Genomic DNA, 27,812 nt, shown 5'->3' with positions numbered 1-27,812 from the left:
AAGAATGTTTTTCCTTTGAGAAAGTCTTGGGAAAGCAGCAAGTTCAAGACAATTATTGGGACTTTATACCCTTGCTTTGTCATAAGAAACCCAAGAAAGCAACAACAAACTATAGCTGCCTTCCCAGATCCAGGTCTGTCCTCTGCAACACAACTTGCTCATACTGTTCACTCTTCAATCAGGATGGAGTCTACAAAATCCTTCAAAGAAATACAGTCCCTCACAGGATTAGAGCATTTTTCCCTATCACCTTAACATGCAGGTTAACATTCAACCTCCACTTTTTAAGGTCTGTCAGAGAAGTACAAGAAATCTGAGACATACCACAGAAAACGTGAATGGGTGGGGAACGGAGACACAGCTTCAAGGGAATAATTAAAGGAAACCTCACAGTCCCTAAATATCCCAACAGCTCATTTTGAAGACAAAAAACATAAAAGCCCTCCCAAAATTCTAACCAGATAGAAACCCTCTCTGCATTAAATGTATGTTGAGGCCTTGATAACAACAAAATAAGAAAGGCCTACAAATGCCTGCTAGAGCTGCCCCAGCACAAGCCGTCTTTCTTTAGCCACAAAATCAGGAATGATGGCTAGCAGGTTAAGGACAATTCAGTTGTCTCTTCGGAGGAAAAAAAATATTAAAAGTTAAATCCTAGAGCTGCTTCTGAAGACACATGTTCAGGATTCTTAGCTTTGGAGAGTGGAGGCAACACTGGCCATTAAGAACAGAAGAACTCCAGACATGGAAATAGGAGATACAGAGGTGAAAGAGAAGCCATTTTAATGCAGCCTAATTTTGTCAAGTTATTAATTTACCTTAAAAAGATCTTAAAAAAAAAAAACCAACAAGAAAAGAGAAGAGTTGTGCTACCCATCCCATTCCCACATGCAAAGGACACTGGAAAATCCTACTTTGAAAACAGGCACGTGAACACGCTCTTCAGAGAGAGAAAAGTAATAAATTTAGGATTACAGCTTGTTAATGAATGAAGAGAGAATGTAGGATTGCCTTGATTTAAATTCTCAAACAGGAAGCAGAAATTCAAATGCTTCAATTAGCAAAAGCTCATCAGTCAGGTCACAGATGTGAAAAATTAAGACACAGTAAAGAGACATGGCTTTGCTCAGAGCAAACCAAAGTGTTTCGTTTTTTTTATAACTAGGTTCCACTTGAGGCATGATATTTAAAATAGAAATCCTTATACATCTTTAGAAAAGTTTTCACTTATAAAATCAACGGCTTGCTTGATTTGTAAAAGCAGCTACCACTGTGAGCAATTAGATAAATGTTTCTTTAAAAAGCAGGTTAAAAATGTTGCTTTGTAAACAATGTTACCTGATTTTCTGGCTCATGGATGGTGAGGAAGGAACAGACTCAGAAGATGAAAGCAAACATCGCTTTGAAATAGGAGAAAGAACTTGGTCAACACTCTGCTGTGAAGAGGTAAAGGATGAGCTCTTGATGCTCTCTGCAGAATAAAAATGCCACAATTTGTATTAGCTATTTGTGCTACTATTTCTCAGACAAGGCTGATTGTACAACACATGGTTCATTGTGCATGGACCTAGGAAGGAAAACAGCCAAATGCATGAGCTAGTTTAAAGGAAAATAAAAAACTGCATAATCCTTCCACTTGCAGATTATGCAGAAGAACAGCTGTTGGATCTGCCAACTGTAAGTATTTTAGAAGGGAACTTACTTCTTCCTTTCATTCTGTAGAGACAGGTGCTGACAACTGAGCTGCACTTAACCTCACTTAAAGGAAAAAACAAATCTCAGACTCACATGCATGGTAATCTTCTACCTCTTTAAATTTACCCTGAGTTGTTCAGACTGGTATTTCCAACAGCACCAAAAAGTTCCACAGAGGCTTCCAGAATGACTTTAAGAGTTTTCTAGCAAAACCACACCTGGTGCTTCAGCCATCTCTAGCAGAAAAGAATACATATACACCAGTATAAAAGCACTCCTCAAAAGACTCATGAGAGAGAAGTGACATCTCAGTGGGGAAGCAATCTGAGTGGGAGCTGACAAATCCCACTAACAGCATTGAAGCTAACCTTAATATCCTATCACCCAGTTTCAGCCTGGTTTCCTACACTCCACACCACTCCATTTCTGTAACTCCTGAGTCAGGTAATGCACTCACTCCTTGGTTATTCAATTCTTACCCCTCTCCAGAACCAGTCAGATTTGTGCATTAAGCAAAGAACAGATCCAATGGAAAAAAAGAGATCTACCATCCTGTAACTAGCATCCGAAAAGAACAAAGACAAGACAGATTGTTCAGGTTATGCACACAACTACAGTTTTAACATTTCATAATTTTTCAACAAAACCCAAGTATTATGAAAGATTTTGTCTGTGGGCAGTGCTAAACAAATAGTCTGTGGGTATTTTATATAGAAGCTGACAGAGAGAACTTACAACATGAAAGATTGCTTTGGAAGTTGAAGTCTCAAAGATGTTTTTAGTAACATCTAAGAGTATGATACTCTACATGCAGAAACAGAGGACAGCCACAATCAATCAGTGTTTGTAACCTGTTTCTAAAAGTGCTCATTACCAAAGAACACTAAACTAAAATTGGAAAAGGAGAATACTTGTATCTTGCTGCTGGATACACCCATCCCAACCTTTCTCCAATCAATACTTTTTTGGATCATCCTGACAGAGAAGTTGTATTCCTGCCTCTATGCTTGATCTCACAGAAGCAATGAACTACACAACTTACTCATAAAAAAGCTTTTAATTTTATTTCCTTTCAATGTCAAGGGATTCTGGGGTCTGTGAAACAGTAATCAGTTGACCCTTTTTACATCGCTCATTGTTTTCCAGACTTCCTACAGCCATCTTTCTTCCAAACTAAGCTGCCCTTGTATTTATAACTTTCCATCATGGAGCAGCTGATCATTATCTTTTTTTTGTTACTGTCTCTTTTTTTTTTATTGTATTAAATCCACTTCAAGGCAGGGTGAAAAAAATTGTGTCACTCAAGAAGCAGATGTACTGCAGTTTTGAAACAACAGATTTTTTTTTCACATTTTGTTTCTATTTTGCTTGCTTTTTTGAGTACTGTCCTTAAAAAAAAAGACTAAGCAATTATTAGAAACTGTGATATTAATAGCAAATGAAAATTTTTCAAAACTAGGTCTTTCCTCCTTACAATTGCTAAGGAGTATTTTATAAAGATGTCACACAAAAAGAACAGACAAAAGGAATCTGAACCATTCAGACTGGAAAGCTCGATTTAAGAGAAGCCAAAGACATCATCTGCCACAGACTTTACAACAGTTAAATGAAAGGTTAGAAATAGAGGAGGGTTAAGAAACTACAATTAATGTTCAAAGTTATACTTAATAGCAAGTTTTGACTTAAACTCTGTATATCATAAAGTTACACCTGTAGGGATTTATATGGCATATTCTTCTCTTGAAAGCTCCCTAGAGCATGTTTACGTTCCCTCAACACACCTCTCGGGTACTTGTTTCCAGGAAGAAGCAAAACTCCAAGCAGCTGGTATATTCTGTCTCCTGCAAAACCACATCTCCTGACTTCTCCTGCATCTTAGCAAATAATGAGTCCATGACTAACACTGCTAAATCTTTCTGTTCCCAGAGCACAAGAGGAACAGTAAGTAAAATCCATGACTGCACCCCATTAACAATTGAGACTTACCATCTGGAATCTTCTTGTTACTGAGGTTTTTCTTCAGTTTGGAAACAGGAGTGGAAGAAAGGCGCCTTGAAGATGCTCCTCTGCGTGGTGGCGTGAAGGGAGTTTTAAAGATATCGACCTGCCCAGTTCTTTTGATGTGTTCCTCACCTCTTGGACTGCCCAGAGGGGAATGTAGGCAGCTGGGATTATGCTCTAGCAGTTCCTGCTGTGTAGTCAAAGGGTTGCTACTAAGAGGACACTGCAGAATTAAAGGAGGCTGCATCTTGCTTGGTGTTCTGCTTGCAGCTGCGTTCAGCATGACTCTGTGTTGGTAACTCCTGTAGGCTTCTTCCAAGTACTCGGCCTCCTTTTCCAGCTCCTTCACCCTGGCCCGGGCCTGCGCGATGCACTCCAGGTCAGAGTCCGGGGAGGCGCCGCGTGGCTGCAGCTGCAGGTGACAGCCAGGCCCTGGCACGGTGCTGGCCATCCCCACAGTGGGCAGGAGTGGCTTCCTTGGGAACGCGCCATCCACGTAAAGGTCGTGGGGCACCAGCCTGTCCCCCTTGCTGTCTCCGAGGAAATCGAGGACGGAGCGGTCGACGAGCGACGGCTTTGGGTTCCGATACACCTCATTCTCCAGAGCTAAACGGCAGCAACGAGAGGAAGTGAGTGACACTAAAGAGAGAGAGGGAGACCCCACAGCAAAGCAAAAAGAGTAAAACATGGCATTTAAGCTCCAATTTGATCAAAATTATTCTACCAGGCAATTGGCTTACATTTTGAGAATTTAATAGTTTAACTGAAATTGATTTAAATGTATTTTTAATGCAGCTTCAAAGCTGCAAATTATCACTGCTGTTTTTTAAATATATAATTCTCCCACGTAAAATCACTGTTAAGTATGTACTCCACAATGTTATTGTTGAAATTATGTTTAGGTAAATAAATAAACATGAAAACATTACCACTTTGGACATGTTATATCTAATCATGCTGGTAAAGTCTAAGGAACACAGGGCATGCCACAAGTCTTCAGTTTCCGTTCATTTAAATAAAAAAATAATTTTGGAGAAAAACAACACAGGACATAGAAAATGTTTTGTTTTGATTTTTTTTTTTCACTAAAAGTACTCTAAAATTGTCAGTTAAATTGACTGGTTTGGGGCGGTCAGCTTTCATACACTTGCATGCCTAAACGAGCCCAAAAGACCAATCTGCTGTATCTTTCAGCAAATTTACAGCCTTGTTTTTATTCTACACAAATGGTTCTTCAATTACTTCATTAACTCTGATGTAAAATGAAAGTTCCTACAGTACTTTCAGTCATTTAATTAAAAATATATTTGCTATTTCCATTCAACAAATTTCCAATTCTAAATGGTACCAGTATGTGTATCATAAATGTACATGTAAGTCTAATGAATAGTATGAAATGTATAATATTGCATATACTGAGCTATGAGACAACATGTATGCAATGTATAATCATTGCAGAGCTGCATTCCATATTTTTACATTAAATACACATACTAACCCTTTTATTTATAATACTTGATATTAACAAACTGACAGGCATCCTTAAAAGAACATTTCTTCAGCAGATTGAATTGCTTTATGTAAGTGCTCCTGCTTCTAATGCCCTTAAAAGTTACACATAAGTTAGGCAAAAGTTAGACTTGACTCAATCTGTTTAAGAGTTAGACTTAAATTTCTGAGGTACAAAATAAAATTTCAAATTGATTATTTTTATTATGAACATTCAAGAATCAAAACACATTAAAACACAAATTGCCTGCTGGAAAATGTTATGTTATCAGCAAACATTTATGGCCTTATACTGAGGAAAAACAGACAATAAAAAAATGCAAATGCTCAGGGAGGAGTATTTTTCTTCTTCTTCTAGGTTTGTTTTCTGAAAGGAGTTTAAAATTAGTCTCATTTTTAAACGGGGCTATAAATAGATTTTGATTTTAAACTTTAAAATCTGCTCCCTGATGATGTGCTGGTTCTACACAACTGCAGATTTTTTAAGCTTCTGGAACTTCACTTGTCCTTCATAAAGGACTGCTCTGGTGCAAGATACAAACCTGCCTGTGTTTGCTTCACTTGCAGTTTCAGTTCTTCAACCTGCATATTTAACTTCCTGACAGTAGCTTCAGAGTCTAACAGCTGGGCCTTTAACTGGGCACAACGCTCAATCTATAGGAAATCAAGAGAAAAACAAAAACCAGCATAAGTCAAAGAAGAAGAATAATCTCAACTGGCTGAATACTTGGTTTCTAAATGTTTTTCAGGTCCAGTAAGACCATATATACCTAGTATCCTACTGAAAGTCAGCACTGACAATTTGGTGACTCAGCAAGACTTGGTAATGTTGGGTTGGTTTTATTTTTTGGTAGTTTTTTGGTGTGGTGATATTTTGTTTTCTTTAGAGTTATATACATAAAAATAAGCACAGTACAAACAATCCTTGTAACTGCATGCCAAATGACCTGCACAGGCAGATGGACAATTGTGAAAGAGACGATGGGAAGAAGAAAAGACTCAAATAATTTTGAAATAATAATTTACCTCACTTTGTAGCTGTTTTTCCAACATATGCTTATGACTTTCATATTCATCCAGCACCACCTTCATAGAGTGCTCCACTCTCCTCAGCTCCACTTGGCAGGCCAGGTACTCCGCCGAGGGCTGGGACAGTTCTACCCCAAAAGGGAAACACTGGACACTCAGACAAAGAATAACAAGTGTGCACTTTGCTACACAATATCCCATGAACATGTAAAGCTGATTTGATTTTAGGAACATAACAAAGCTTTGTCTGAATAAGTACTTTTACAAAGGACCAAAATTTTCGTTGGTGTAGTCCTTTACTAGACCCAGACTATCCTACACTGGAAGAAAAATACATATCCTTCTCTTACATAACTGCACATCTCTACTCTCCTGTAATCTGAAAGGCACATTAAAAATACTTTGTATTTATTACTGTAGTCAAGCAAGCACTTCAACAACAATGCCATGTTCTTTTACCATGATTAACCATACTCATGCAATGGTTAGAATATTGCACTGCTATTTTTAGAGGGTGAAAGGGATATCCTTCCAAACTACAGCTACCACTTAATTCAGGATTTCCCCCATACAGACATAAAAAAGAAAATAAACTTATGCCAAGGACTGCTCAATTATATGCAACCACTAGCTTGGGCTTCATGCTAACTACTAGCAAACATAATACAAAGAAAGCATTTTAATGAAAATTTACTTCTAAACAAATACTTGTAGAGAAACATAAACAAGAAAATAACTAAATCATTCACACTGACTGTCTCGAAGATGCTGATTCTCACTCCGAGTCTCGTCCAACTGTTGCCTAAGTAGTTTATTCTGCACTTGGAGCTCCACTTTTTCCTCCTTTAGCAAAGGATAGTCTGATACCTCTTTCAGTCTTTCTGTCAACAAATGATTCTGTTTATTTACCAACAGAACCTGGGCCTTCACTGACTCCAAGTCCAGCTGCAGACAAAGAACAGTTTAGAAGCTTATGAACTGGTGTACTACTCAACAATTATTTTTATTTCACTTTTTTTTTACTTTGTAACATACCTGAACTGCACCAATTAGAATACAGGCTTCTTTAAATTCCTATTTACAATTACCTCAAGCTCTTTGGCACGTGATACAGCTTGCTTGAGTTCCTCCTTTTTTGAATTAACAGCAATGGCTTCTTCTTGCAAAAGCATAGCTTTCTCTGCAGGGAGGATTACAAATGCTGAATTAAGATTAGTAGAGTATTACAGTAAAAAACTGTATCAGCAGAAAACAGTTTTAAGCTGCTAAACCCAAAATTCAATTTAATTTAAGACATAAAAATGACTGTCATACACACGCCTTCAAAATTAACTAAATCATGCTGTATATACAAATGTATACACATGCATAAACACAATTAAAATTAAGTAAATCAAACTCATATGCCTGTGATACATAATTTTTTACACATCCCTGACTTTAAAGTCTAACCCTGTTATCTGTTCTGCTCTCTTCCACAAGCTCCAATTAAACATTTTGTGCACAATAAATATAGAAACTGGCAACTGTGCCAGGGTACAGTACCAGAGTTCAGTTAAAAAGCCTGAATGAGCCAGTAGGACTTCCAAAGGAAATGGGACACTGAAAACCAAGAATGCTTTGCAGCCTCTGTGCAAAGCAGCAGTTTATGATTCCCACTGCATTCTGAACAGAAACAAGTTGCTGAACTGCCACTGTTGGTGAATGTCACCTGTTCTGATGGCTCTTCTGTCCCTTATACCACTGAACACCAGGACTGCTCAGGAACAGTAGTGGTTTGGCATATGACAGTAAAAGCTCTAGAAATAAACAGGTACTTTATCAATCTCAGACAGATGGTTACCTTTATTTTTTTTCTCATCTTCAGTAACTTTATTGGTTCTGGCTATGTGTTCTTCTTTTAATTCAAGCTGGTATCTAGAAACAAAAAGGATTATGTATTCCCAAAGGATATGTGTGCATCCATTCCCAAAGGATGTGTGTACATCCTTTATGTATGTGTGCATACATATATTCCCAAAGGATGCACGTACACAGCATTTGTGTTAATTCCATTCTTTCCCAAACTAAACTAAAATCCCACAGTTATTGATTAACAAAATTAACTATCACAGAGCCACCAAAATGGTTGGAAAGGGTCCTGCCAATCATCTCATTCAACCACCTCCTCAAAAAGCAAACTATTGCCACCTGTACAGCAGGGCAGATGTGGCTCTTCCTAGCCAAGTCTTGAAAACCTCAAAGGACATATATTCAGCATCTCCCTGGATGATCTGTACCAATGCTGCACTACTCTCCCAGTAGATTTTTTCCCTATGTCCAAGCTAAATATCCCAAGCCACAACTTCCAAGCCCTTCCATATGAACTCAGAGGTCACATTTGAGAGTCCAATACAAATGGACTATCCTGGCAGACTTTACCAGGACCTTTCCAGTTTCTTCATGACTTTTTTGAACGGAGGAACCCAAACCTGGGCATGGCACTCCCAGCATAGCTTTCCCCAATACCTTTCAAGGGACAGTAAGTTCCCTCAGTCTGCTGGCCATGCTGCTTCTAATCTTACCCATCATACTGCTTTGCCTTATTTGTCAGAGCATGCTGCTGGCTCATAATCAACCTGGCATTCACTGTAACTCATCCACCTCCTCTTCAGAAACGCAGCTCCTCAGTCAACTATTTTTCCCATTTATACAACCTCCTAGGGCTATTCTGCCCCAAGCACTGAGCTTTGCCATTTTCCTTGTTAAAATTCCTAAGATTTGTACTGGCACAATTCCCAGCCTTGTCAAAATCTGCCTGAACTGAAACTCTGTCATTCACTGTGGAAATGATTCCTCTTAATCAAGCCTCATGTTCAAAGCTGAGGATGCCCTGTGCCCATATCCAGATGAAGGTGCTGGACAACAAGGGCCCCAGAACTGGCCCCAGGGATTCTCTGCACACCACCAGTCACCAACCAGACTCTGAGCACTTCCCAGGTACACCATTATTCATAGCCCAGTGGTTATCCAACAGTGCCATTCCATTGAACTGGAATTTACAGGAGCTAAGAAAGCTCAGCATTCTACATGACTGGGACGTAATTATAAATTGTTTCAGATACAGCCAAATCCATCCTCCTGCATTTCTGCAAATGGTCCAGACCACTCAGATCCTTCTCCCAAAAATGGGATTCAATGCTTACTGCAAAAATAAAAAGATTGATTTGCTAGCAAGCATCACTACTTCTGTAAAAGAAACAGTAGTTCTTTAATACTTTTCATCAATGATTTGGGACAAAAGAACATGGATTTTGTCTTTCTGAGCACCTGCAGCATGCCTTAAAATATTCTGTATGTTGATAAAATAAGCAAAGCAGCAGTTTATCCTTAAAGTGCTTTGCTTCTCCTTATGTACTGAAAAGACTTTGCAACCACTATTTGTAACTAGCTGTAAGGTGAGTCAATTAGTTGCATTTCACTGGTCTTCAATAAAATCATCAAATGCCGAGGGATTATTTTTTACCAAAACCTACTATCAACATCTTTGCTCTTTAATATAAAGACCTAAAAACACAGATAATATTGCTCACTGGCTTGCAACAAAAAGTAATGATTACCAAGTGACCAAGGTACTACAAAGAAGTATGATAGTAAAGTTAGGATATACCAACTGCAACACCCCAAAAGAAGCCACAGATGACTGCCAATTCCTTAAGACCAGGTTCAAACAGAAGGTAAAGAGATCTGTATCACAGAATCCCTCTTCAAAACTGGGAAGGGGCAAAGGTAAGAGCCAGTCTGTCTGTACAATGGACTAGTATGCCTCTCACCCCTTTTCCAAGAAACCTGTAACATCTGTTTAATGCTGATTTCCCCTTCATGCCTCTTCTGCATTCATAAAATGTTCACTTCTTTTAACTGTGGTCAAAGGAAATAACTAATACTGCTTCAGATCCTCCTGTCTAAATATACAAGCTAATGTCAGATCTCTTTTCCAGATATTGACACAGAATTTAAACTACAGCAACAATATAACCTATAACCAAAAGATAATTATTTTCTGTAGTAAACTTACTAGCAAATAGCTAAGCAGTAATGTAAAAGATTCAATAACACTAAAACAAAAACATAAATGCACATTTTCAAAGTCCTTGCTTTGCTATGCTTTTCAAAATAAATCCTACAGAATTTATTATTCTGTTTTCATAGGAAATATTATGTGTCCTATTAAAGACAAAGAAAATTTACTTTAAGAGCTCTGTCTTCAGCTTTTGTTCATATGTCTCCTCTATGTTCTTCACAGCAACCTCACGACGCCGAAGTGCATCTTCTATAGCTTTATTTTTCTCCTCCTGAACTTTCTGGGTGCTGAAATATCCAGAAATATACAGACAATGACCAGTTATAAAGTCAAAGTTTTAGTCTGGGATTCTGTTTCTTTTTCAAAATAACATTTATAGATACCAAAGGGCAATGTGCTTGTTTAGAATACTGTTGCAATTTGAAATCCTCATCAGACTGTCACTGTAGTTCATTAAGAACGTGGTGCTGTGACAAAACTAAATTGCCCTATTTAAAATTCAGTACCAATCAATTATGCAGCTATCCCAGGTTAACCCTGGCTCAGTTTCCCACACCAAACACACTTCAGGCGAAAGAGCTGAATAGCTAGGATAGCTGAGCATGCTATTCTATCAGCACCCTCTGCTGGGTTGATAAAAAACCCCAAGTTTTTGTTAGCAGGATACTACTCATTTCACTGTGAAAAACAGGTGACAAAGTACAAACATTAAGTAGTATTGAAAGTTTGGCCAAAAATGGATTAGTTACTTTTTTTTTTATTTTACTAAAGAAAATGGATCTTGCTAAGAACACATAACTTTTAAAAAATCAACCCCAAAACATAGGACTAATAGGCAAAATATTCATGTGTAGAACTTATGAGTGTTAGGGTTATATACTGTGTTGTTTGGGGGTTTGATTTTTTTTAATTTAAGCACTTGAAGTAAACATCTGGTTCCTTGCCTGCAAAGCAATGCTGAACTGTTTTGGTTGGATGAGGTGGAATAGAAAAAAAACAGAAACATCTTTTTGTATGGGGTATCCCTGCTAATAGAAACAGTATACAATACTGCTCAAAATGTAAAATTCTGGAATATATAATCTACTTCAACATCACAGAAGCAGAAACATCTTGAGGCAAGTTTTGTAGAAGCATCATTTAGCATTGTACATATCTTTTAGCAACTTACATTTCAAATGCCTCCATCCTTTGCTTCAGTTCTGCCTCCCTGGTCCTTATGGCTTCAATATCTTTCAACAGACCTTGTCTCTGAGCATACACTTCCTTTGCTTCTATCTGCACCACAAAACATTATCCTTAGTTTTACTTCACTGTAAAACTTCATTTACTGTCTAACACACTCAAACTTTAAAGGATCTTCTTCAAGGACTGACTGATCTTACTCCTATAAATACTATTTATACAGTCAATACATGAAATAACATCTGGATTCAATTTGAAGTATTTTTTTAAATTCCCTTTCTACTTTCATTCAGAGTAAAAATGTTTTAGATGGAGTCACTTCTGCCTACCCATAATCATCCTTCCTTTAAGAAATAGCACTGATTAAAACTCAAGAAAAAGAAAGCATCTTTTTTTTAAAATTGCAGAATCAACACGTTCAAACACTTGACTTTTTTTTAATAAACAGGTTTTGTATATTCTTCAAACAAAAATAGTTGAAGAAACAAATACCAAAACACACTGATAAAACAAGACTTAAGACTAAAACTGAGTAAACCAACAGCCTTTCAGTTTTTGCAGCTTAATTTACAGATCTCATAAAAAATTGTAAAAGGGATTCTCCAAGTGATGAACACATTAACATCAAAACCCACATATCTTCATATTAATAAAAATGGCTTTTTTTGCCCTTAAGCATAAAAGACTTTATTTCTCTCAAAAAACCCAAAAAAAGTCTAAGAAGAAAATTGTGGTTTTGCCATACGGATGGCAAAACTTATATCAACTTTGAAAGCCATGTGCATTTGACAGTGCTGACAGATTTAGCTGCTGCTCCTGGTACAAAAAATAGACCAGTTTCTCAAAACCACATTTCCTAGACCTAAAGTCATTACAGTGAAGGGTTAAGTGACCTGACGTCTTTAATGTAAAGATACCTGAGCTCTGTTAAAAGAATCCCCAGGTAATTGAAACAAAGCTCTCAGTGAGTGCAGAAGCTGACAAGAGAAATCAAATATTTACACAAAATACTTGACAGATACATTGATCTGGTCATTGCTAGGGGTTTTTTTAATTACTGAATTAATTTCATGCCCACAGAAGAAGACTGATAGCATAACATAGATGTTTTCTTGTCAGCTTCCAAGTACATAACCATGAAATAAATTCATGTCATGGTGATAAAATACTTAATATTATAGTAATTTATATAGAGACCTGCACAACTACTTTGTTAACCAATACCACATGTTCTCAGGGGAAAAAAAAAAGAGACAAAACCATAACATCACCACACCAAAGCAAAAATACACTTAGCATTTGTGGATGACTATTACTTGGATATGAAGTTCTACAGCAGATAGCAGGGAGGTGGCAAGGCAAACAGGCAACAGAAGAGCAAACAAACTATTCTTTCAAAAACTGAGAAGTAACAGCCTGAGACTGGGATAAGCAGTTGAGAAACACACACAAGTTGCTGTGTGCTGTAGTAACAGTTACTACCCTGGCAAAACAAAAAGAATTAACAGAGTACACACAAAAGTGTTCAAAAAAATTAAATGAGATGCTAGCTTACAGTAAAGATGGTGGTTATGAATAACATTCAATATATAAAACCAAACAGGAACAGCATATCTGTACCATATGAGCTATTTATTCCATTTAGGTTAGAGTCTTCTGAGCAGCTAAAAGAACTTAAGAGTGTAACTAAAAGCTACGTTCAACTTTCTGTGAAAAAAAACCCCAGTGATCTGAATTCAGCAAAATTATTAAAACAGATTTAAAAGTATTTATTACACTTAGATCCCAGCTTGCAGAACCGTTCCTTTTCCAGCCATCTCTACTTAGATGTTTAACCATACTCATACTTGCAGTTGCTAAATGCATTCCCCTATTTATAAGAACAAATGTGAATTCTAAGTTTTCCCTAATCAGCCAAGTAAGATCTGAAGGTAAATCTCCCAAAGATAAAAGAACAGTTTCACCAACTCACTGAATCATTTTGTAATAGATTAGGAAAAAGATATTTGGAACTTCACCTCTTGTTGCTTTTGAAGCCTCTCAATAGCATTCTTTTCACGAGAAATCAAGGCTTCAGACTTTGCTTGATGTGTCCTCTCTAACTCATGGCGCAGCTCAGAGATTTCTTTCTGGGTTTGCACTTTCTCCTCCATTTTAATCTTTGCTATTTCAACTTCTTTAAAATGTTGAAGCTTTTACATAAAGGAGGAAGAGAGAGTTAAATAGGGCCATCTTCAAATCAAAAAAGATAATTCCTCCTAAGACAATTCTAAATTTCACCTTGAAATTTGTGTTAGGAAACGAAAAATTGATAATAAATAATTACCATGATAGAAGTATCTTAGCAGCACATACTATCTGCACTTCTCACATAGTTTTCATGTGTTTATCCCAAAGCAGATCTTACACAAAACAATCAGCTTTAGACAAGAGCAGAGCAGAACAGAAGCCTATGAAGAAAAACGCACTGCAGGAGTGATACTCTGCTTGGAATTAAGGAATGGCCACAGTCTTTCACTCCTCTTCCAACACTGTCTTTATTCTTGTCCCTTTCCCAAAGAACCACTTCTGACTAGTGATCCAATAAATGGCAGAAACAGACCCACACCCAGAATTGCTCAGAAACCACAGTAATTCACCTAGACACAAAAGAAATGCCAGAAATGTAAAAAAATGCAGAACATGTAACTTCATCTAAAGAGGATTACATAAAGAGAAGTCCCAATTCACTGACTTCTAAGCACAACTGAAAAAAAGTAAATGCCCACAAACAGGAAACTACAAATCTTGCAACAGCACAGAAGAATCATTGGGAACATAACTCCATACAGCGTGTGAAGGACAATATATGTGAGAGCAAATGTGATTATAAAGAATTACAATAAAAATATGGCAAAAAATTGAAAGCAAGCATACACAACAAAAAATGTGAGGAAAAACCAAGCAAAAGAATCAAAAGAGAATGACAGAAAAATTGTGAGAAAGGATTAAAGATTAATGGTAGAGATTAAAGATTAAAGGTAGAGTAGGAATGTCTGATCAAGCAACTCAGGTGTGTGGGCACAAATTTTGTGAAAAACTAAAGAAATAGTGAGACAATACAGCATCACCTGTATATACAGAAATTTGATTAGAAATGTCTTACAGTAATTCACATCATGTTGCTAAGGAATTAATGTAAAGCTAATTGAATTTAGAAGAGATTCCCATCTCCTTTGTTACAACTGGTTTGCTTAAACTGATACAAACTTAACACACCAATTAATACGTTTTACATACTAAAAAAGACAGAGCCAGTAGGGGAATAAAGGCTAAATGAATAATGATGGTAAAAGAGGGGTTTAACTCTCCATCTTTCTACTTGTCTGGCTAAATAAATGATGACTACACTGAGTGCCTTTAAGTGTGTGGAAGAATTCTGTTTATCAGATAATCATCTTTATATCCCAATGAATGATTGACCGTGACAAAAATTAATGAAAAATACATTGAAATTATATACGGTTGATTTACTTTTTTCTACCTAAATAAACAGATGATCTTGACTGAAATTTATGGAAAAGAAAAAAGACGTATTTAAATAAAACATTCCCTCTGCTCCATTTTTCAGACAGAAGGATTATCAAAGGATTATGTGACAAAATTTTAATCTTATTTCCAAAATGAAGGAAAATTCTCTAAAAGAGCTATCTTCAATTATAGGAAGAAAATAAGTTAGAAATTATTCATAATACTGTCTTATGACTTTATGGTTTCTGTGCAATGTTTTGAAATAGAATGCAAATTCTCATCAGTATTAAAAATTCATTATCTGTCATGCTACACAACAGCAATTCACACCTCTCAGTTGCTATGCACAATACTGAAATTCAAGCATCAAAATCTTAACTGGAAAGGAAAATTAAAATTGTGGTATAAACATTTCTCCATAAAACAAAATAATCAAATAGCAGATAAAATTTACCAAATTAAGACAACCAGATCAAGTAAATGTTATGTTACAAATTAACATCAGAATACAAAGCTTAGCATTCTGCGCGCATTTCGCAAAAAAGGGGGATGACAAATATACGTGTTATATCATCAAATTAACAACAGATATTGGATTAATTTAGCCTTCTGTGCTTGCTGTTACTAAGTATTAGATTTTTTTCAATTTGCCCCAAGTATGAAAAGTTCACAATGTGTAAAGTCAAAATTAATGTCTCCTGCAAATTCATAAAGCAGTTATACCTTTTGATGCATTTCTTCTTGAAGCTGCTTCTCTATTTCTTTTCTATATTCATTAAGTTTTACTTCTAAAGATTCGTATTTCTGATGCTGAGGATAGGAGTCTGCAAACTGTTCATCAATCAGCTGAAGCTTCTCAGCTATAAAAAAGCAACACACCCATCACAATTTAAAGCATTTGCTGCAGTTACCTTACCAAGACTGCAGGACATTCCTCAGCTTATTCAAGCAGCACTATCCTAGAAAGACTCTGCACAAAAGCAGAGGCAGCACAGAAATCCCATTTATCTGCTTTAAACATATAGGCTGTTTAGGCACTATTTGTGGTATTACATAGTCATTCATCCTCTTTACCATGGGTGGACAAGAATTTCCTTTTGTATGCAACTTGTAGTTTTTTTGTATTAATTGTGCAACCTTTAGCTTTTTTGCATTAATATATTAATAACAGCATGCATATAATACATTCAAGAACTCCCAATCTATGCCTAACTTGCTCACATTTACAAGAAAGAGGACACACATTTACAATTCTATTCTCCAGAACATATTCCAACACTTAACATTTACAGTCCATTTGTCATAGGTCTTACCTAAATGCCTAAGGAAACACAAGAGTGATTTTTAAAAAATCCTATCCTGACCTTGCCTTATTTTAAGAAAATTTAGAAATTCCATGTTCTAGTGCCAGACATGACCTTCACTCATTGCAACTTTAGGTTGCATTTGAGTAAGTAACAAAGTAATACCATTAATGCAATATGCATAAAGCCATATCATACACCAGTATGAAAATATCTGGGGAGACTTGTTTGCACTTACCAAGAGACTCTCTGTAAGGAGGCACTGAGGTGGTCTGAGTTTCTGTGTTGTGAGTTTCCCTGTTTAGATGATGTTCAGTGAGTCCAATTAAAATTTGCATAAGGAAACCTAGCAAGACCCAATATATTAGTAATTAGTAAATGAAACAGATTTGTAATTAACAAAGCAATTTTCAATGTACGAGAAAACCTATTTGATTTAGAGAAAGAACAAGTATTTCAGTAAAAATCAATACTAGGGAACAATTATGGGTTTATCATAAGCATAATCCAGTCCACCTCAGTCAGCAAAAACTGTCCTTTTGCAGCTTTTCCTCCCATCCACATCTCTTGATTCCCAAGGTCAGTTGAGAGTGAAGATTATTAGTACTTAATTATGAGGCCTTTAGGCAACAGGGGGTTTTGAAGATCAAGCTCCTTTAGGTTATACAGCATAGCTAGGTTTTGTTATGCAGATATAAGAATTAGTTGTTATATAATACAATGGAAAATCAATTAAATCTGTAACTAGTTTTTGAAGTATATTCCGCAGGCTAATACAGTGTTATAAAGACAACCCAAAACCTGAGTTTTCCAAAGTTAATATGAAAAGCCTCCAAAGAGCATTATATGTAAAACCTGATTACAGATTTTTCTCATATTTCTAATGTTCAAGTCATTTATTTTATAAGTAAATGTCAACAGTTAATCCACAAATACGAGCTGGATAATCCTGAAATATAACATTAATCATCCTGGTGTACTGCAAGTTTCAAAATCCAACTAAATCCAAATTACTCCATATCAATACACATTTAAGAAATCTGCTTTTTTTATTGCTTACATCTTAATAAAAATGAAGCTAACACAATTATCTCTGTCTGCATTGCACGCAAACATTTTGTACCTTTATGTTTCTTCCGAGTTCCTGAAGTCTGTAAGAAAGAAAAGAAGTTTTAGCCAGTCTATTTTCATCATCACTGTAATTAAAGCTTATTTTCAAAATCAAAATAACTTTACCAGTGATTTGTAAAGACTGGATTCTGGACTGATCCTCATTAATTGAAGAAGATCTTGCACAGTCCACAGCTTTGGGGAAAATAAACATCAGTTGGAAAAGGTTAACAAATTTAAAATAATTTCAAGTATGCAAATGGCACTATTTCAGTTGTAAATGTTTTCCATTTGTGAAAGAACTATTTACGCCCTGTAAAATCATTTTTAGAGGCCTGCTGTTCTAAATTTACTTATCTTCACTACTTCAGACATACAGCAGACAGCATGTAGCTCCATCATCAGCTGAAGCTGTGAAAAGAGAGTTTTGTTCTCTCCCCACTGTCAACATGTGCTGGCTACTTTCCTTGTCTGTTTTCTTGATTTATCATCCAAATCAGATGAGCTCACTAACCCAAATGATGATTAACTACTCACCAGGTAAAAAAAACTAATTTTCAGTTAGAAACAACTTCACCCTATCACACACTTACAGAGAAGCAAAGGGAAGGCAAGGACTGCCCTTTTCAGCCACACTTTGTAGTTAGAACAGCTTGAACTGCCCAGGAACCACATCTTCAGGGAACTGAATGGCCAAACACACTTTTATCAGGTTTTTATCAGGTTCAGTTCCCAAGTGCTCTGCCACACAGCCAGATTGTGGCTGCACCCTTCCAGAACAGCACCACTAGCAAACTGCCAGTTTTAAGTAGTCATGAAAATGACCCTGAATGACAGAATGTTTTGTGGAGATGATCAGAAGCTCGTCAGTACTTATGTTTGTATTTCTTATCACAAAAAATGATCTTTTCAATTGTTAGAATATTACAACCTCCAGAGAACAAAGCTACTAGACATCATGGAATAGGCAAAATATTGAGCTTACCTTCTTCTTCTCTAATCCACTTTCTGGAAAGAAAACAGAAAGTGAATACTCGTAGCCACATCTCTCTAGATGATCTGCCACCAAACTGTTGGAAGCAGTGAGCAAAAGTGAACTGTCTTCACTTGGAACCATCTGTGGCTGAAGCTCTCCACTCAAAATTGGGTGCATTAGTTCATGGATTAGCTGGTTTCGGAGGTGTGTCTAATGCAGAAAAAATCCATTGTATTATCAGTTTACATGTGATTCAAAAAGAGGTTTAATTTTTCAAAATACACAGGGAGCTTCATTTTACTTGTACAACCTACAAACAAAACAGGGCAGACTAATTTGAGCAAAATCTGGAATGCACTATGAACACCGTGCCCTTCTTCAAAACCCTCTAATGGTGGATAAAATGAACTCTGACTTTGCCTCAAATGAATCAAACATAGGATGAAAAAGAAGTTCCCAGTCAAGAGCTCACATAAACACCACTCTTGTACCATCATTTTCAGATCACTGCTTTCCTGTTTTCCTTCCCTTTGGCTTAAATAAAGCCTTCCTGATGTGGCCTCCATCTCAGATGTTCTTGGAACCCTCACTGGTCCTCTTTTGAGTCTCATACCAAGAAGCTGCTCATGCCATCACAAAAGTAGATGGCAAAATAAACAAAAAAACTCAATGTCTTTAATATCAATTATTTTGTAGGGAAGCAAAAGAGTACTAACCAAAGAGACCTACAAGCACTAATAATAACTAAATGGCATTTTTAAATTATTTATTTGCATTCTGTTCTGGAGTTACAATAGAGGGGGAAAAGTAACCTAAAATCAGAAGATCTCCCTTCTATGAAAGGAAGAAAGAAATATTTTCATTATACAGTTATTCAAGTTGTTTATACAAATTGTTTATAGGAAAAAATCATGGCACAAATAGTGGTTTAAGCTTTCAAAAGCAGGTATGCAACAGTGACACAACTGAATAAAGAGGCGGCGTGTTACCAAAAATGGGACAAAATAATTACCAAAACTTAACCAAGCCAGATCATCAGACCAGTCTCATATTTTAGCATCGTTTTCATGAGAAATTAGGCTGACAACAAAATTACAGAACTACAGAATATTCTGAGTTGGAAAGGATCACTGAGTCCAACTTTCAAACACAACTGAAAAAAACTGTTTTCCTTATTAATTTCTGAACTTGACGAGTCTCAACCAACTTTAACAGACATAATGTTGTCTCAAAAACAACCAAGAACAGCGACCTCTGATACATCTTGTGGCAAAGTGAAGGTGGACAGCACAGGGCTAAATCCCTATCCCTAGTACAGAAAAGGAAGGCAGAAATAACCTTCTAGACAAGTTAAACAAAGCAGAAAATAGAACTTAAATATGAAGTAATCTGACAGAATATTAGTTAAGTCAAACGAGAAATGGTTCGAGCATTGCAAGCTTGGTATGGAAAGCAGTAACGCAGAAACAAATTGTCCTGAACAGGAAATTCTCAGCTATTGGATTATCAATGATATTTTTGAAATACTGATCTTGATTTTTTTCTATACATTCTCCTGGAGGAGCAGACAGGGACAAAACAGCTCAAATAGCTTTAAAACAGGAATGTAGTATTTTAAAAGTATTATTCATACAACATGCTTAATTATCGTAAGTAATAAACACATCCTGTACTATTCATATAACACCCTTAATTACCATAGGTAATAAACACACCCTGTAACCTGAGAGATCCTTTCCCATTTTATATTCTAATTTATTGTTCTCTCCCCTGCCTGACTCCTTTTTTTTCAAGTATGTGTATTTTCAAAGACCTAAAGCAGGCTTTTAACCTTCCTGAAAAACACTCCGAGGCCAAGGCATAATGAAAGGCCATTCTGTTTAGGGAGAGCCTCGCAAATGGGGGGAAAACCCCCAAACACAACACCCTCCCCCCCAAATAATAATTAAGTTGTGGCAAAAATAATATTTTCGTGGAGAGAGCGAGACGCTTGTACTCGGCACGGCTTTTAGGGCTCTCTATGTTAAAGCAGCACAGAGGACTACAGGCAGCACCTGCTGAAAACAAAGCACACCTTAAGTGTGTCCAGTACGCCTCGGCTCTTAAAAGTCTGATACAGCCTTTTCCGGAGTTCCTCCTGGGACAGTGTCTCCTTTTCAACCGATGCCATCCTGCCCTACAACACCGAAACAAAAAGGGGCTTTACTGACTCGCAGTGAGACCCACAGCCAGCGAGACGCCCAGCGCTCTCACCGCCCCCGCCTCCCCTCGGCCTGCTCGGGCTTTCCCCGGGCAGCCTTCCGCTACCCACGGGAGGGCGCCGGGGCCGGGAGCGGGGCCTGGGAGCGTGGCCGGGCACAGCAGGGCAGGGCAGGGCCGCTGCGGGCGCGGTGCGGCGGCCGCTGAGGCGTCACGGTGGCGCCGGATGGGGCGGGCTCAGCGCGGCGCTTCCGGGGCCGCGGGCGGGCGGCGGACGGGGCGCGGCGCAGGGTAGGCGGCGGGCCCGGGCGGGACCCTGCGGGCTGGGCCCCTTCTCTCTGCCCGCCTTCTTCTCCCCCTGTGCCGCGGGCCCCCCTGGGGACGGCAGCCCCGCGGAGTCCGGGCCTTCCCCCGGAGGGGCTGGGGAAGGCCTTTCCGGGCACCTCTGGAGTGCCCGGGGTTGGAGCCGTGGGGTTGTCCCAGGGAGGAGGCGCCTGCACCCCTTCCCCTTCTGCTGCCTGCCAGCAGGGCCCGGGGAGAGACAGGCGAGGAGGTTCCTCGGAGGCGGGTGCTGCGCGTTATGGCCTGGGATCGCTGTGACTGGGGGCTCCCGGGGGGTAAATCATCGGTGAGCAGGGCAGGAGTCGATTTTAGGTACCTGGGTTCACTTCCAGGCCCGCTTCCTAAGGATATTCTCCGGCTCCCCCAGAATCTGTCACGTTGGGAGGGAACACAGATACCTGGTTTAGCCTGCTCAAACAGGGTCATCCTGGAGCACAGGGCACAGAATTGTGTCCAGGCGGTTCTGAAATAACTCCGGGCTTTCTGGACAGGCTGTTCCAGTGCTCAGTCACACGTACAGCAATAAGTTGTTCCTCGTGTCCAGGTGGAACTTCCCGGGCATCAGTTCCTGCCCGTTGTTTGTCATCATGGTGGGTGGCTGCACCGAGAAGAGCTCGGCTCCGTCCTCTTGATTTGCATACTTAAATGTTTATCTCTCTTTAGCCTCTGGTTAATGTGGATGGGAGCACATTGGCTGATTTTTAGGAGCTCTTCTACATGGATTAAGAGTTTGTATATAGACTCATCAGTATTTTTGTTTTTTCTTGTAGGGAGCATTGTTTTGAAGAATGTCTGGAAGTTTCTACTTTGTGATAGTTGGTCATCATGATAATCCCATATTTGAAATGGAATTTCTGCCTCCTGGAAAAGTAGAGTCAAAGGTGTGGTTTTTTCCCCTATGATACTCCTGTGATTCTTTTATAATTTTACAGTGTATTTAGAAGCATGACCAGCATTGTTGCTGAAAAGAAGTATCTACTGTTTTCTGGGGTTTATTAAACAGAAATTTTGTCATAGGGAGTAGAACTCTGGAGTTCTCAAGTCTCTTAAAAAAATCTTTGCTAGATTATACTAGTTCTTCACAAAACACAGCTTCCTTATATATTCCCTGCTGTATGTTATAGAATATAGTTTTGCTTTGGTAATTTCTCTTAGTGTGCAGAGGTTTTATAGTAGCTGTTCATTGTTTAATGCCACTTACTTTTAAGACATTTATAAACAGTAATAAGGTAAAGTAAGAAACATAAACTTGAAAGCTCTAGTCAGTTCTTTATGCTATAAAATACCTAATTTTTTAATCATCTACATTAGTCATACTTGCTTTTAAGTAAGGAAAGCTAAAAAATTATATTGATCAATAAAGACTTTGAAAATGTGATAAATGTAATACTACTCAATAATAATTGTTTCCACTGGGAAAGAACAAATCTATCTGTAAGTGGCATTACATCTTAGAAAAAATAGATTTCAGAATAAAAGGGCATGTATCTGAGAGTGTATCCAAAAATGGAAGTATGTGATGTCACTGATTGGAACTGCATGGCATCATCTGTATTTTGAACTAATGTCCCATAAAAGATCATAAATAAGGCTACTCAGACTAGACTTTGTGTGAGAATGTGTAAAAGCTGATTGCAGGGAAAACCTGAGAGGTGAGAGTGGCAGTAACAGCATCCTGTTACTATGAGAAACAGTACAAAACTACTTACTCTTCCAGCCTAATAAAAGCTTCCAGTGTGGTTTTTTGTCCTGTATCTCTTCTTGGCAGATATCCTCTGGTGTTCTAGATTGCCTACAAAGTACACCGGCCAAACACTGTGATCTTGTGTTTATTATTGGAAGAGATGCAGTTTACAGCTGCAGGCATATATTTAATACTAGTTGCAGAAAAAAAAAATACTCCAAAACCAATAAAACAACCCTATTCCTAGGCAATCAACATGAGAAAAACAGAATCTTTAGGTGATTTTATCAGCATACCTGCCTTCTGCATTTCTGCTTTCCTCATCTGTCCCCCACCTTTTACACATTGTAACCTATGGGTCAATTTCTGCCAAATTTGACTGAAATGTTATAGCCCAGAAAATGCTACATTTTGTGTATGCTATGTAAATATCACAAAAACAGATGTCTGGAAAGAAGAGAAAAAAACATATGAGGACCTCTGTTGGGGAATACATTAGCAGTGGGAGTTTGCCCATCAGTAAACAAAAGAATTCATGATTGAGTTGACTCCTGAGATGTAATACAGGTTTTACTGATTTTGTTGCTCTCAGGACTGGTTTTGTGATGATCTTTTTATTATGACCTTTTTTCTCCCTTGAAACTAAATATCATGAAAACATATGCTAGTTTCATTTGATTACAGGATGGCACATGTGACAGAAAAGCAGGGTATATGTAACATTGAACATTGGTTCTGTAGCAACTGGAGCAAATGATGGTTTGTATTTCATTCCTTTCACTGAATTACTAATCTGCTGTCTTCTGGAAATGCATTAGGATGATCATCGCCATCTCAACCAGTTCATTGCCCATGCTGCTCTCGACCTCGTAGATGAGAACATGTGGCTTTCCAACAACATGTACTTGAAGACTGTGGACAAGTTTAATGAATGGTTTGTTTCTGCTTTTGTCACAGCTGGACATATCCTTCCCTATTCTCTTTCCTTATATTTATATAAGAAAATCCTTTTCCCAGAAAGAGGTAAGTTAGATAAAGTGAGTTTGGAACAGATTTCTCTGGCTATTCACTATTATTGTTAGAGTCATCAGCTTCAGGAAGAACTATATTGGGAGGCATAGCAGCTGGGAACAGTTGGAAAGGTGGATTTTCACCTTTGTAGGAGCCAAAATAGCATAATGAAATGTGGTACATGGAGTAAAGAAGTATGAGAGGCTCTGAGCAAGCTTGTATGATCTCTGTTCCCACCCCTTTAACCGTGCTGGAGAGGAGAAGTGGCAGTGAGCACGCCTGGTGTCAGTCACTCCAATGGTGAAAATGCAGTGCCGAGACTTGATACTATGTACGGGTAGTCTTGTTTGTTGAGAAACATTTGTTACACATAGCAAGTAACAGTGAATACATTTTATCTTGAGGGGTACATGGCAGATGTGCAGGGAGCATCATCCACATTCAGAATTATATTGTTCTGAAAAAGAAACCTTAGATAGAGAGGTGATTATTTTCAAATAGGGGTATGTTAAAATATAAAGGTAATGCTTTCCAAATTTAATTGCTTCAATTACTTTTTTAAAAGCTTCCTTCTATGAGTCACTGCTATTTCTTGTACAGCTAAACATTTTAGGTGTATGTTGAATTAGGTGTAAACACTTACCTCAGGATAATGTAATAATGTAAATCTTTGTAAAAGTTTTATTCTCCTTAATTACTGTACATATGAGATTTATAATGCTTCATGATGTAAGGCAAGAAGATGGAATTAAGAACTTCTTTACTGATGTATATGAGTTGTATATAAAGGTAAGAAATCATTTTTTATGGTCCTGCTGCACTACTTTTAAGCGTGTTCTGCTGTTTGTGCTCAGGCGCAGCTGTATTAGCATGTTTTCTCTTGGGGGCCTGTATAAGCACCTGTGCAGTCCACATCAGCCAGAGTTGATAATATGTGACACAAAGGCTGTATTTTCCATTAAACAGAATAGGCTTTTTGAAATTGTTATAAACTGTGCTCTTTTAGACTTCACTTTAGTCCAGTGATTTTTTGTAGAATAGGTTAGAATGGTTTGGGTAAGAAGGGACCTTAAAAACCATCTACAACTTCCTTGCCATGGGCAGGGACACCTTCCACTAGACCAGATTGGTCAAAGCCCAATCCAGCCTGACCTTTAACAGCTCCAGGGGTGAGGAATCAACAGCTTCTCTGGGCAACAGAGAACTTGTGGGGCAACTTCTTGTGATGCATTTTGTGGTAGTATGGTATCATTAATGATGATAATGAGAGGATTCTTCTACAGAGCCCAGTAGCTTTGCTCTCAGAACACATAGCCCTTGTTCCCAAATCCTGGTGGTACTTCCACTAGACAGGGTCATGGCAAACATCACTATCTCAGCCTCCCACAGGCACTCAAATGATCCTAATTTGAACCAGTGTGATGGGTTTGTTCTGAGGAGCTGGTGCTACGGGATGGCTCTGCACATGGATGGAGAGAATGCAAGGGCCTGGAAAGCAAGGACTGTTTAGGAGGTCTGTGCTGTTAGTGACACTAAATAGGCTGAAAGCTAGTAGTAGATACCACCTGAAGTGACATTTTCCAGGGCTGGGCATTGTGCTTACTGATGGGTTTTTCCTTCTTTCCCCAGTTTGCAATGAATCCATTTTATGAACTCAATACTCCTATTCGATCCACTGCCTTTGAAAGGAAAGTCCAGTTCCTTGGGAAGAAACACCTTTTAAGCTGAATAAATAAATCTCCTGAGTGAGTGCTTTTCCCTACTTTCCTGATTGTTTGAACTGTACTTTGTCTGGTTAGTCCCCTGCATGTTTTATACTCATCTTCTGGAGACTGACTAATTGGATGCTGAAGCAGCTTTTTCTTTTGCTGATATAGATAAGAACAGCCAAGCTTCTATGGTTAAAAAAAGGTGTATTTCAAGAAGTTTCCTTTTATGTGATATGAAAATAAAGTTTTAAACTGTCAGAGGCTGCAGAGGTACAAAGGAAGAAACGGAGACATCATGTGTTAATGCATATGCAAAGTGTAAGCCTCTGGCACAGGGAGGGAGGAAATGAGACCTAAATGCAAAAGATGTCACCAGTCACCTGGTTTAATATGAGCAAAAGGGAAGTCTTGACTGTTTGGCCTAAGTGCTTAATTTTATAATAAACTTTCCTAGTTGTATTCCTTCAGTTGAGAGCTCACTCTGCAGACTAACCAGACTAAGATTATTACACTCTGTGGTAGTAAATCAAGCCTCTATTTATTGATGTATAATTTTATGTATATAAACTGCTGAATAAAAAATGGAAAATCAGAAAAGCTGTCTCCAGTACATCAAGAAATTTTGAGGAAAACCCCCAGAGTTTAAAAGTGTCTCATTTCAAATTTTCCATGTATTTAGTGCAATACACACTTAGCTGCAGTGTTGCATCAATAAATGAAATAGACCAGAATAGCCAGATCTGCCCTGATATTAATTCTAATTTACTCATTAAAAAAACCCAAACTAAATTTACATGTTTAAACCTACTGTTTTTTTTCCCACTATTTCTTCAATTGCTGAAACTTTCTTTTTGTAAATAAATTTAGAGGATGATCTTTGCACCATGAAACTATAGTTGTTGAGGTTTCAAGAAAGGCATTATTTGGCCTGTCTGGCTCCTATTCCATTGTAAAATGTTTTAGGAACCATTTTGCAAAACTTAACATCATTCCAAACCAGTAATTTTTAAATGGATCATTTGGCATATGTGTACCTAATACTTTGCTTGGGTTTACAATCTTAAGTATTCTGTTTCTTTTTGCAGCAAATCTGTATAAGCTATCTTGTACTTTTTTTTTTTTCAATATCTGAAAAATTTCCAAAGGAAGTGACATGCTATTCTAAGAAGTACTTTGCATAGTCTGTATAATTAAGGGGACCACATCTGTATGTGCTATAAGTGTATAGTCAGTCATCATTTCTGCACTTACTGCTAAGTTGTCACTGAAAAATGTTCTATGAGAAAAATGAACATATTACCCTAAATAAAAGATGAAATGTTGTAGTATGGATGCCTGTTGAGTATACTTGAAGTGATTTAGAAGAAAACTAGATAACCACAGTAACAGTACCTGGTGGGGTGGTCAGTGAAGATGGGAATACCTGTCTTTGCAATGTTTTTGCATATAAACTGCATTGTACAGCACTTTGATAATGTCATGTAATTTTATATAAATCAATTTTTTTTTCTGTATACATCGAAATAAGAAACACGCTTGAGGTAAAGCATTCTTGATCATGTGATAAGGAGCCACTGAGCTGCAGTTATTTTCTGCCTCCTCCCCTGTAGCATGACGTCCGGATTCACTGAGGAAATACTTTAATTATTTTAATTAAATAATCATATACTTAGCAAGAAGAAAAGGCTTGACAAATATGAAGGATTAGTGCTAACAGTTTCTACCACTTTTAGAAGCTACAGTTTTTATAATTGCATTTGCTGCTGCAGTAGGACATTAAGTAAAATGAAAGCATTTTCTTGCTTGCTTGATTTCTGAAGGCAGTTAGCCAAATGGTGCCTGTTCTTATGCCTCCCCTACATCTTTCCCTCTTTCCTCTGAATATAGGAATTGTATATAGGAAATGCAGACTCAGATCCACCTAGGCTTTATGAAAACAAACTGTTACTGGCACAGGAATTGAAAAATTATGTCCTAACTCATCACCTTTGTCCTAGAGTTTGTGGTTCAGGATTGTCTTGTGACAGAACTCTAAAGGCCTTGGCGAGGTAGCTCCAAGTTCTCTGTACATGGACAAATACTTGTTTATGCTTTAGTTTGTGACTCTTCTCAGTCAGCTGAAAGACCACTAGCTGAAGTGATGGGTGAAAATTATCTTGTGGTCAGCTAAAGTCACAAATCTGCTCTAGGCCTGAAGGCTGCAGGTCCAGCATGCTTCAGTGAACAGCTTCTCCAGTGAAAAGACACCTCCTTTGCAAGGATTATGTTTCTACCCTCTCGGGGGCTTAAGAGTAAGAATTCAAAATAAAGTCTGTTGCAGTACAAGAAAACAGAGATAATCTGCATTATGCAATAAAGGCAATAAAACGTTTATGAGTTAAAGGGACTAGAATTACCCTAAGTCATTCAAAAATCAAGCATAAGGAGATGAGAACATTAGCACAAGCTAATATGAATCAACCTTAGTAAATCTGGGCTGGAAATG

At 37.9% G+C, this 27,812-nt stretch overlaps 2 protein-coding genes across 2 annotated transcripts in view; one reads left to right on the top strand and one right to left on the bottom strand.

Annotated features, from left to right (window-relative positions):
- The window catches only part of OFD1 (OFD1 centriole and centriolar satellite protein), a 29,670-nt gene extending 8,879 nt beyond the window's left edge, over positions 1 to 20,791 (bottom strand). Inside the window, exons 1-17 of the mRNA XM_059839773.1 lie at positions 20,694 to 20,791; positions 20,457 to 20,558; positions 18,392 to 18,592; positions 17,533 to 17,601; positions 17,420 to 17,447; positions 16,535 to 16,642; positions 15,716 to 15,852; positions 13,501 to 13,674; positions 11,469 to 11,575; positions 10,465 to 10,584; positions 8,078 to 8,151; positions 7,323 to 7,414; positions 6,990 to 7,179; positions 6,232 to 6,362; positions 5,748 to 5,859; positions 3,682 to 4,302; positions 1,339 to 1,471 (exon numbers count right to left, since the gene is read on the bottom strand). Coding sequence (XP_059695756.1) covers positions 1,339 to 1,471; positions 3,682 to 4,302; positions 5,748 to 5,859; positions 6,232 to 6,362; positions 6,990 to 7,179; positions 7,323 to 7,414; positions 8,078 to 8,151; positions 10,465 to 10,584; positions 11,469 to 11,575; positions 13,501 to 13,674; positions 15,716 to 15,852; positions 16,535 to 16,642; positions 17,420 to 17,447; positions 17,533 to 17,601; positions 18,392 to 18,592; positions 20,457 to 20,552 — 2,393 coding nt within the window. The 5' untranslated portion in view covers positions 20,553 to 20,558; positions 20,694 to 20,791. The remainder of the gene's footprint in view (positions 1 to 1,338; positions 1,472 to 3,681; positions 4,303 to 5,747; positions 5,860 to 6,231; positions 6,363 to 6,989; positions 7,180 to 7,322; positions 7,415 to 8,077; positions 8,152 to 10,464; positions 10,585 to 11,468; positions 11,576 to 13,500; positions 13,675 to 15,715; positions 15,853 to 16,534; positions 16,643 to 17,419; positions 17,448 to 17,532; positions 17,602 to 18,391; positions 18,593 to 20,456; positions 20,559 to 20,693) is intronic.
- A 2-nt stretch (positions 20,792 to 20,793) lies between these two features.
- TRAPPC2 (trafficking protein particle complex subunit 2) lies at positions 20,794 to 26,655 on the top strand. Its single transcript, XM_059839793.1, has 5 exons — positions 20,794 to 20,872; positions 21,694 to 21,804; positions 23,426 to 23,574; positions 24,326 to 24,407; positions 25,248 to 26,655. Exons 2-5 carry the CDS (start codon positions 21,712 to 21,714, stop codon positions 25,344 to 25,346), a joined length of 423 nt encoding a protein of 140 aa, XP_059695776.1. The 5' UTR covers positions 20,794 to 20,872; positions 21,694 to 21,711; the 3' UTR covers positions 25,347 to 26,655.
- Positions 26,656 to 27,812: the final 1,157 nt, after the last annotated feature.

This window comes from Haemorhous mexicanus, chromosome 2 (assembly GCF_027477595.1).
Source record: "Haemorhous mexicanus isolate bHaeMex1 chromosome 2, bHaeMex1.pri, whole genome shotgun sequence".
Taxonomy (NCBI): Eukaryota; Metazoa; Chordata; class Aves; order Passeriformes; family Fringillidae; genus Haemorhous; species Haemorhous mexicanus.
This window is presented reverse-complemented; position numbering and strand designations above follow the sequence as displayed.

Bases quoted from the DNA above. Each gene is read 5' to 3' on its own strand.
- TRAPPC2 (XM_059839793.1), top strand. From the start codon at position 21,712: ATGTCTGGAAGTTTCTACTTTGTGATAGTTGGTCATCATGATAATCCC. The intron at 21,805-23,425 runs GTGTGGTTTTTT...GAAATGCATTAG, and splicing joins CTGGAAAAGTAGAGTCAAAG to GATGATCATCGCCATCTCAA. The intron at 24,408-25,247 runs GTAAGAAATCAT...TTCTTTCCCCAG, and splicing joins TATATGAGTTGTATATAAAG to TTTGCAATGAATCCATTTTA.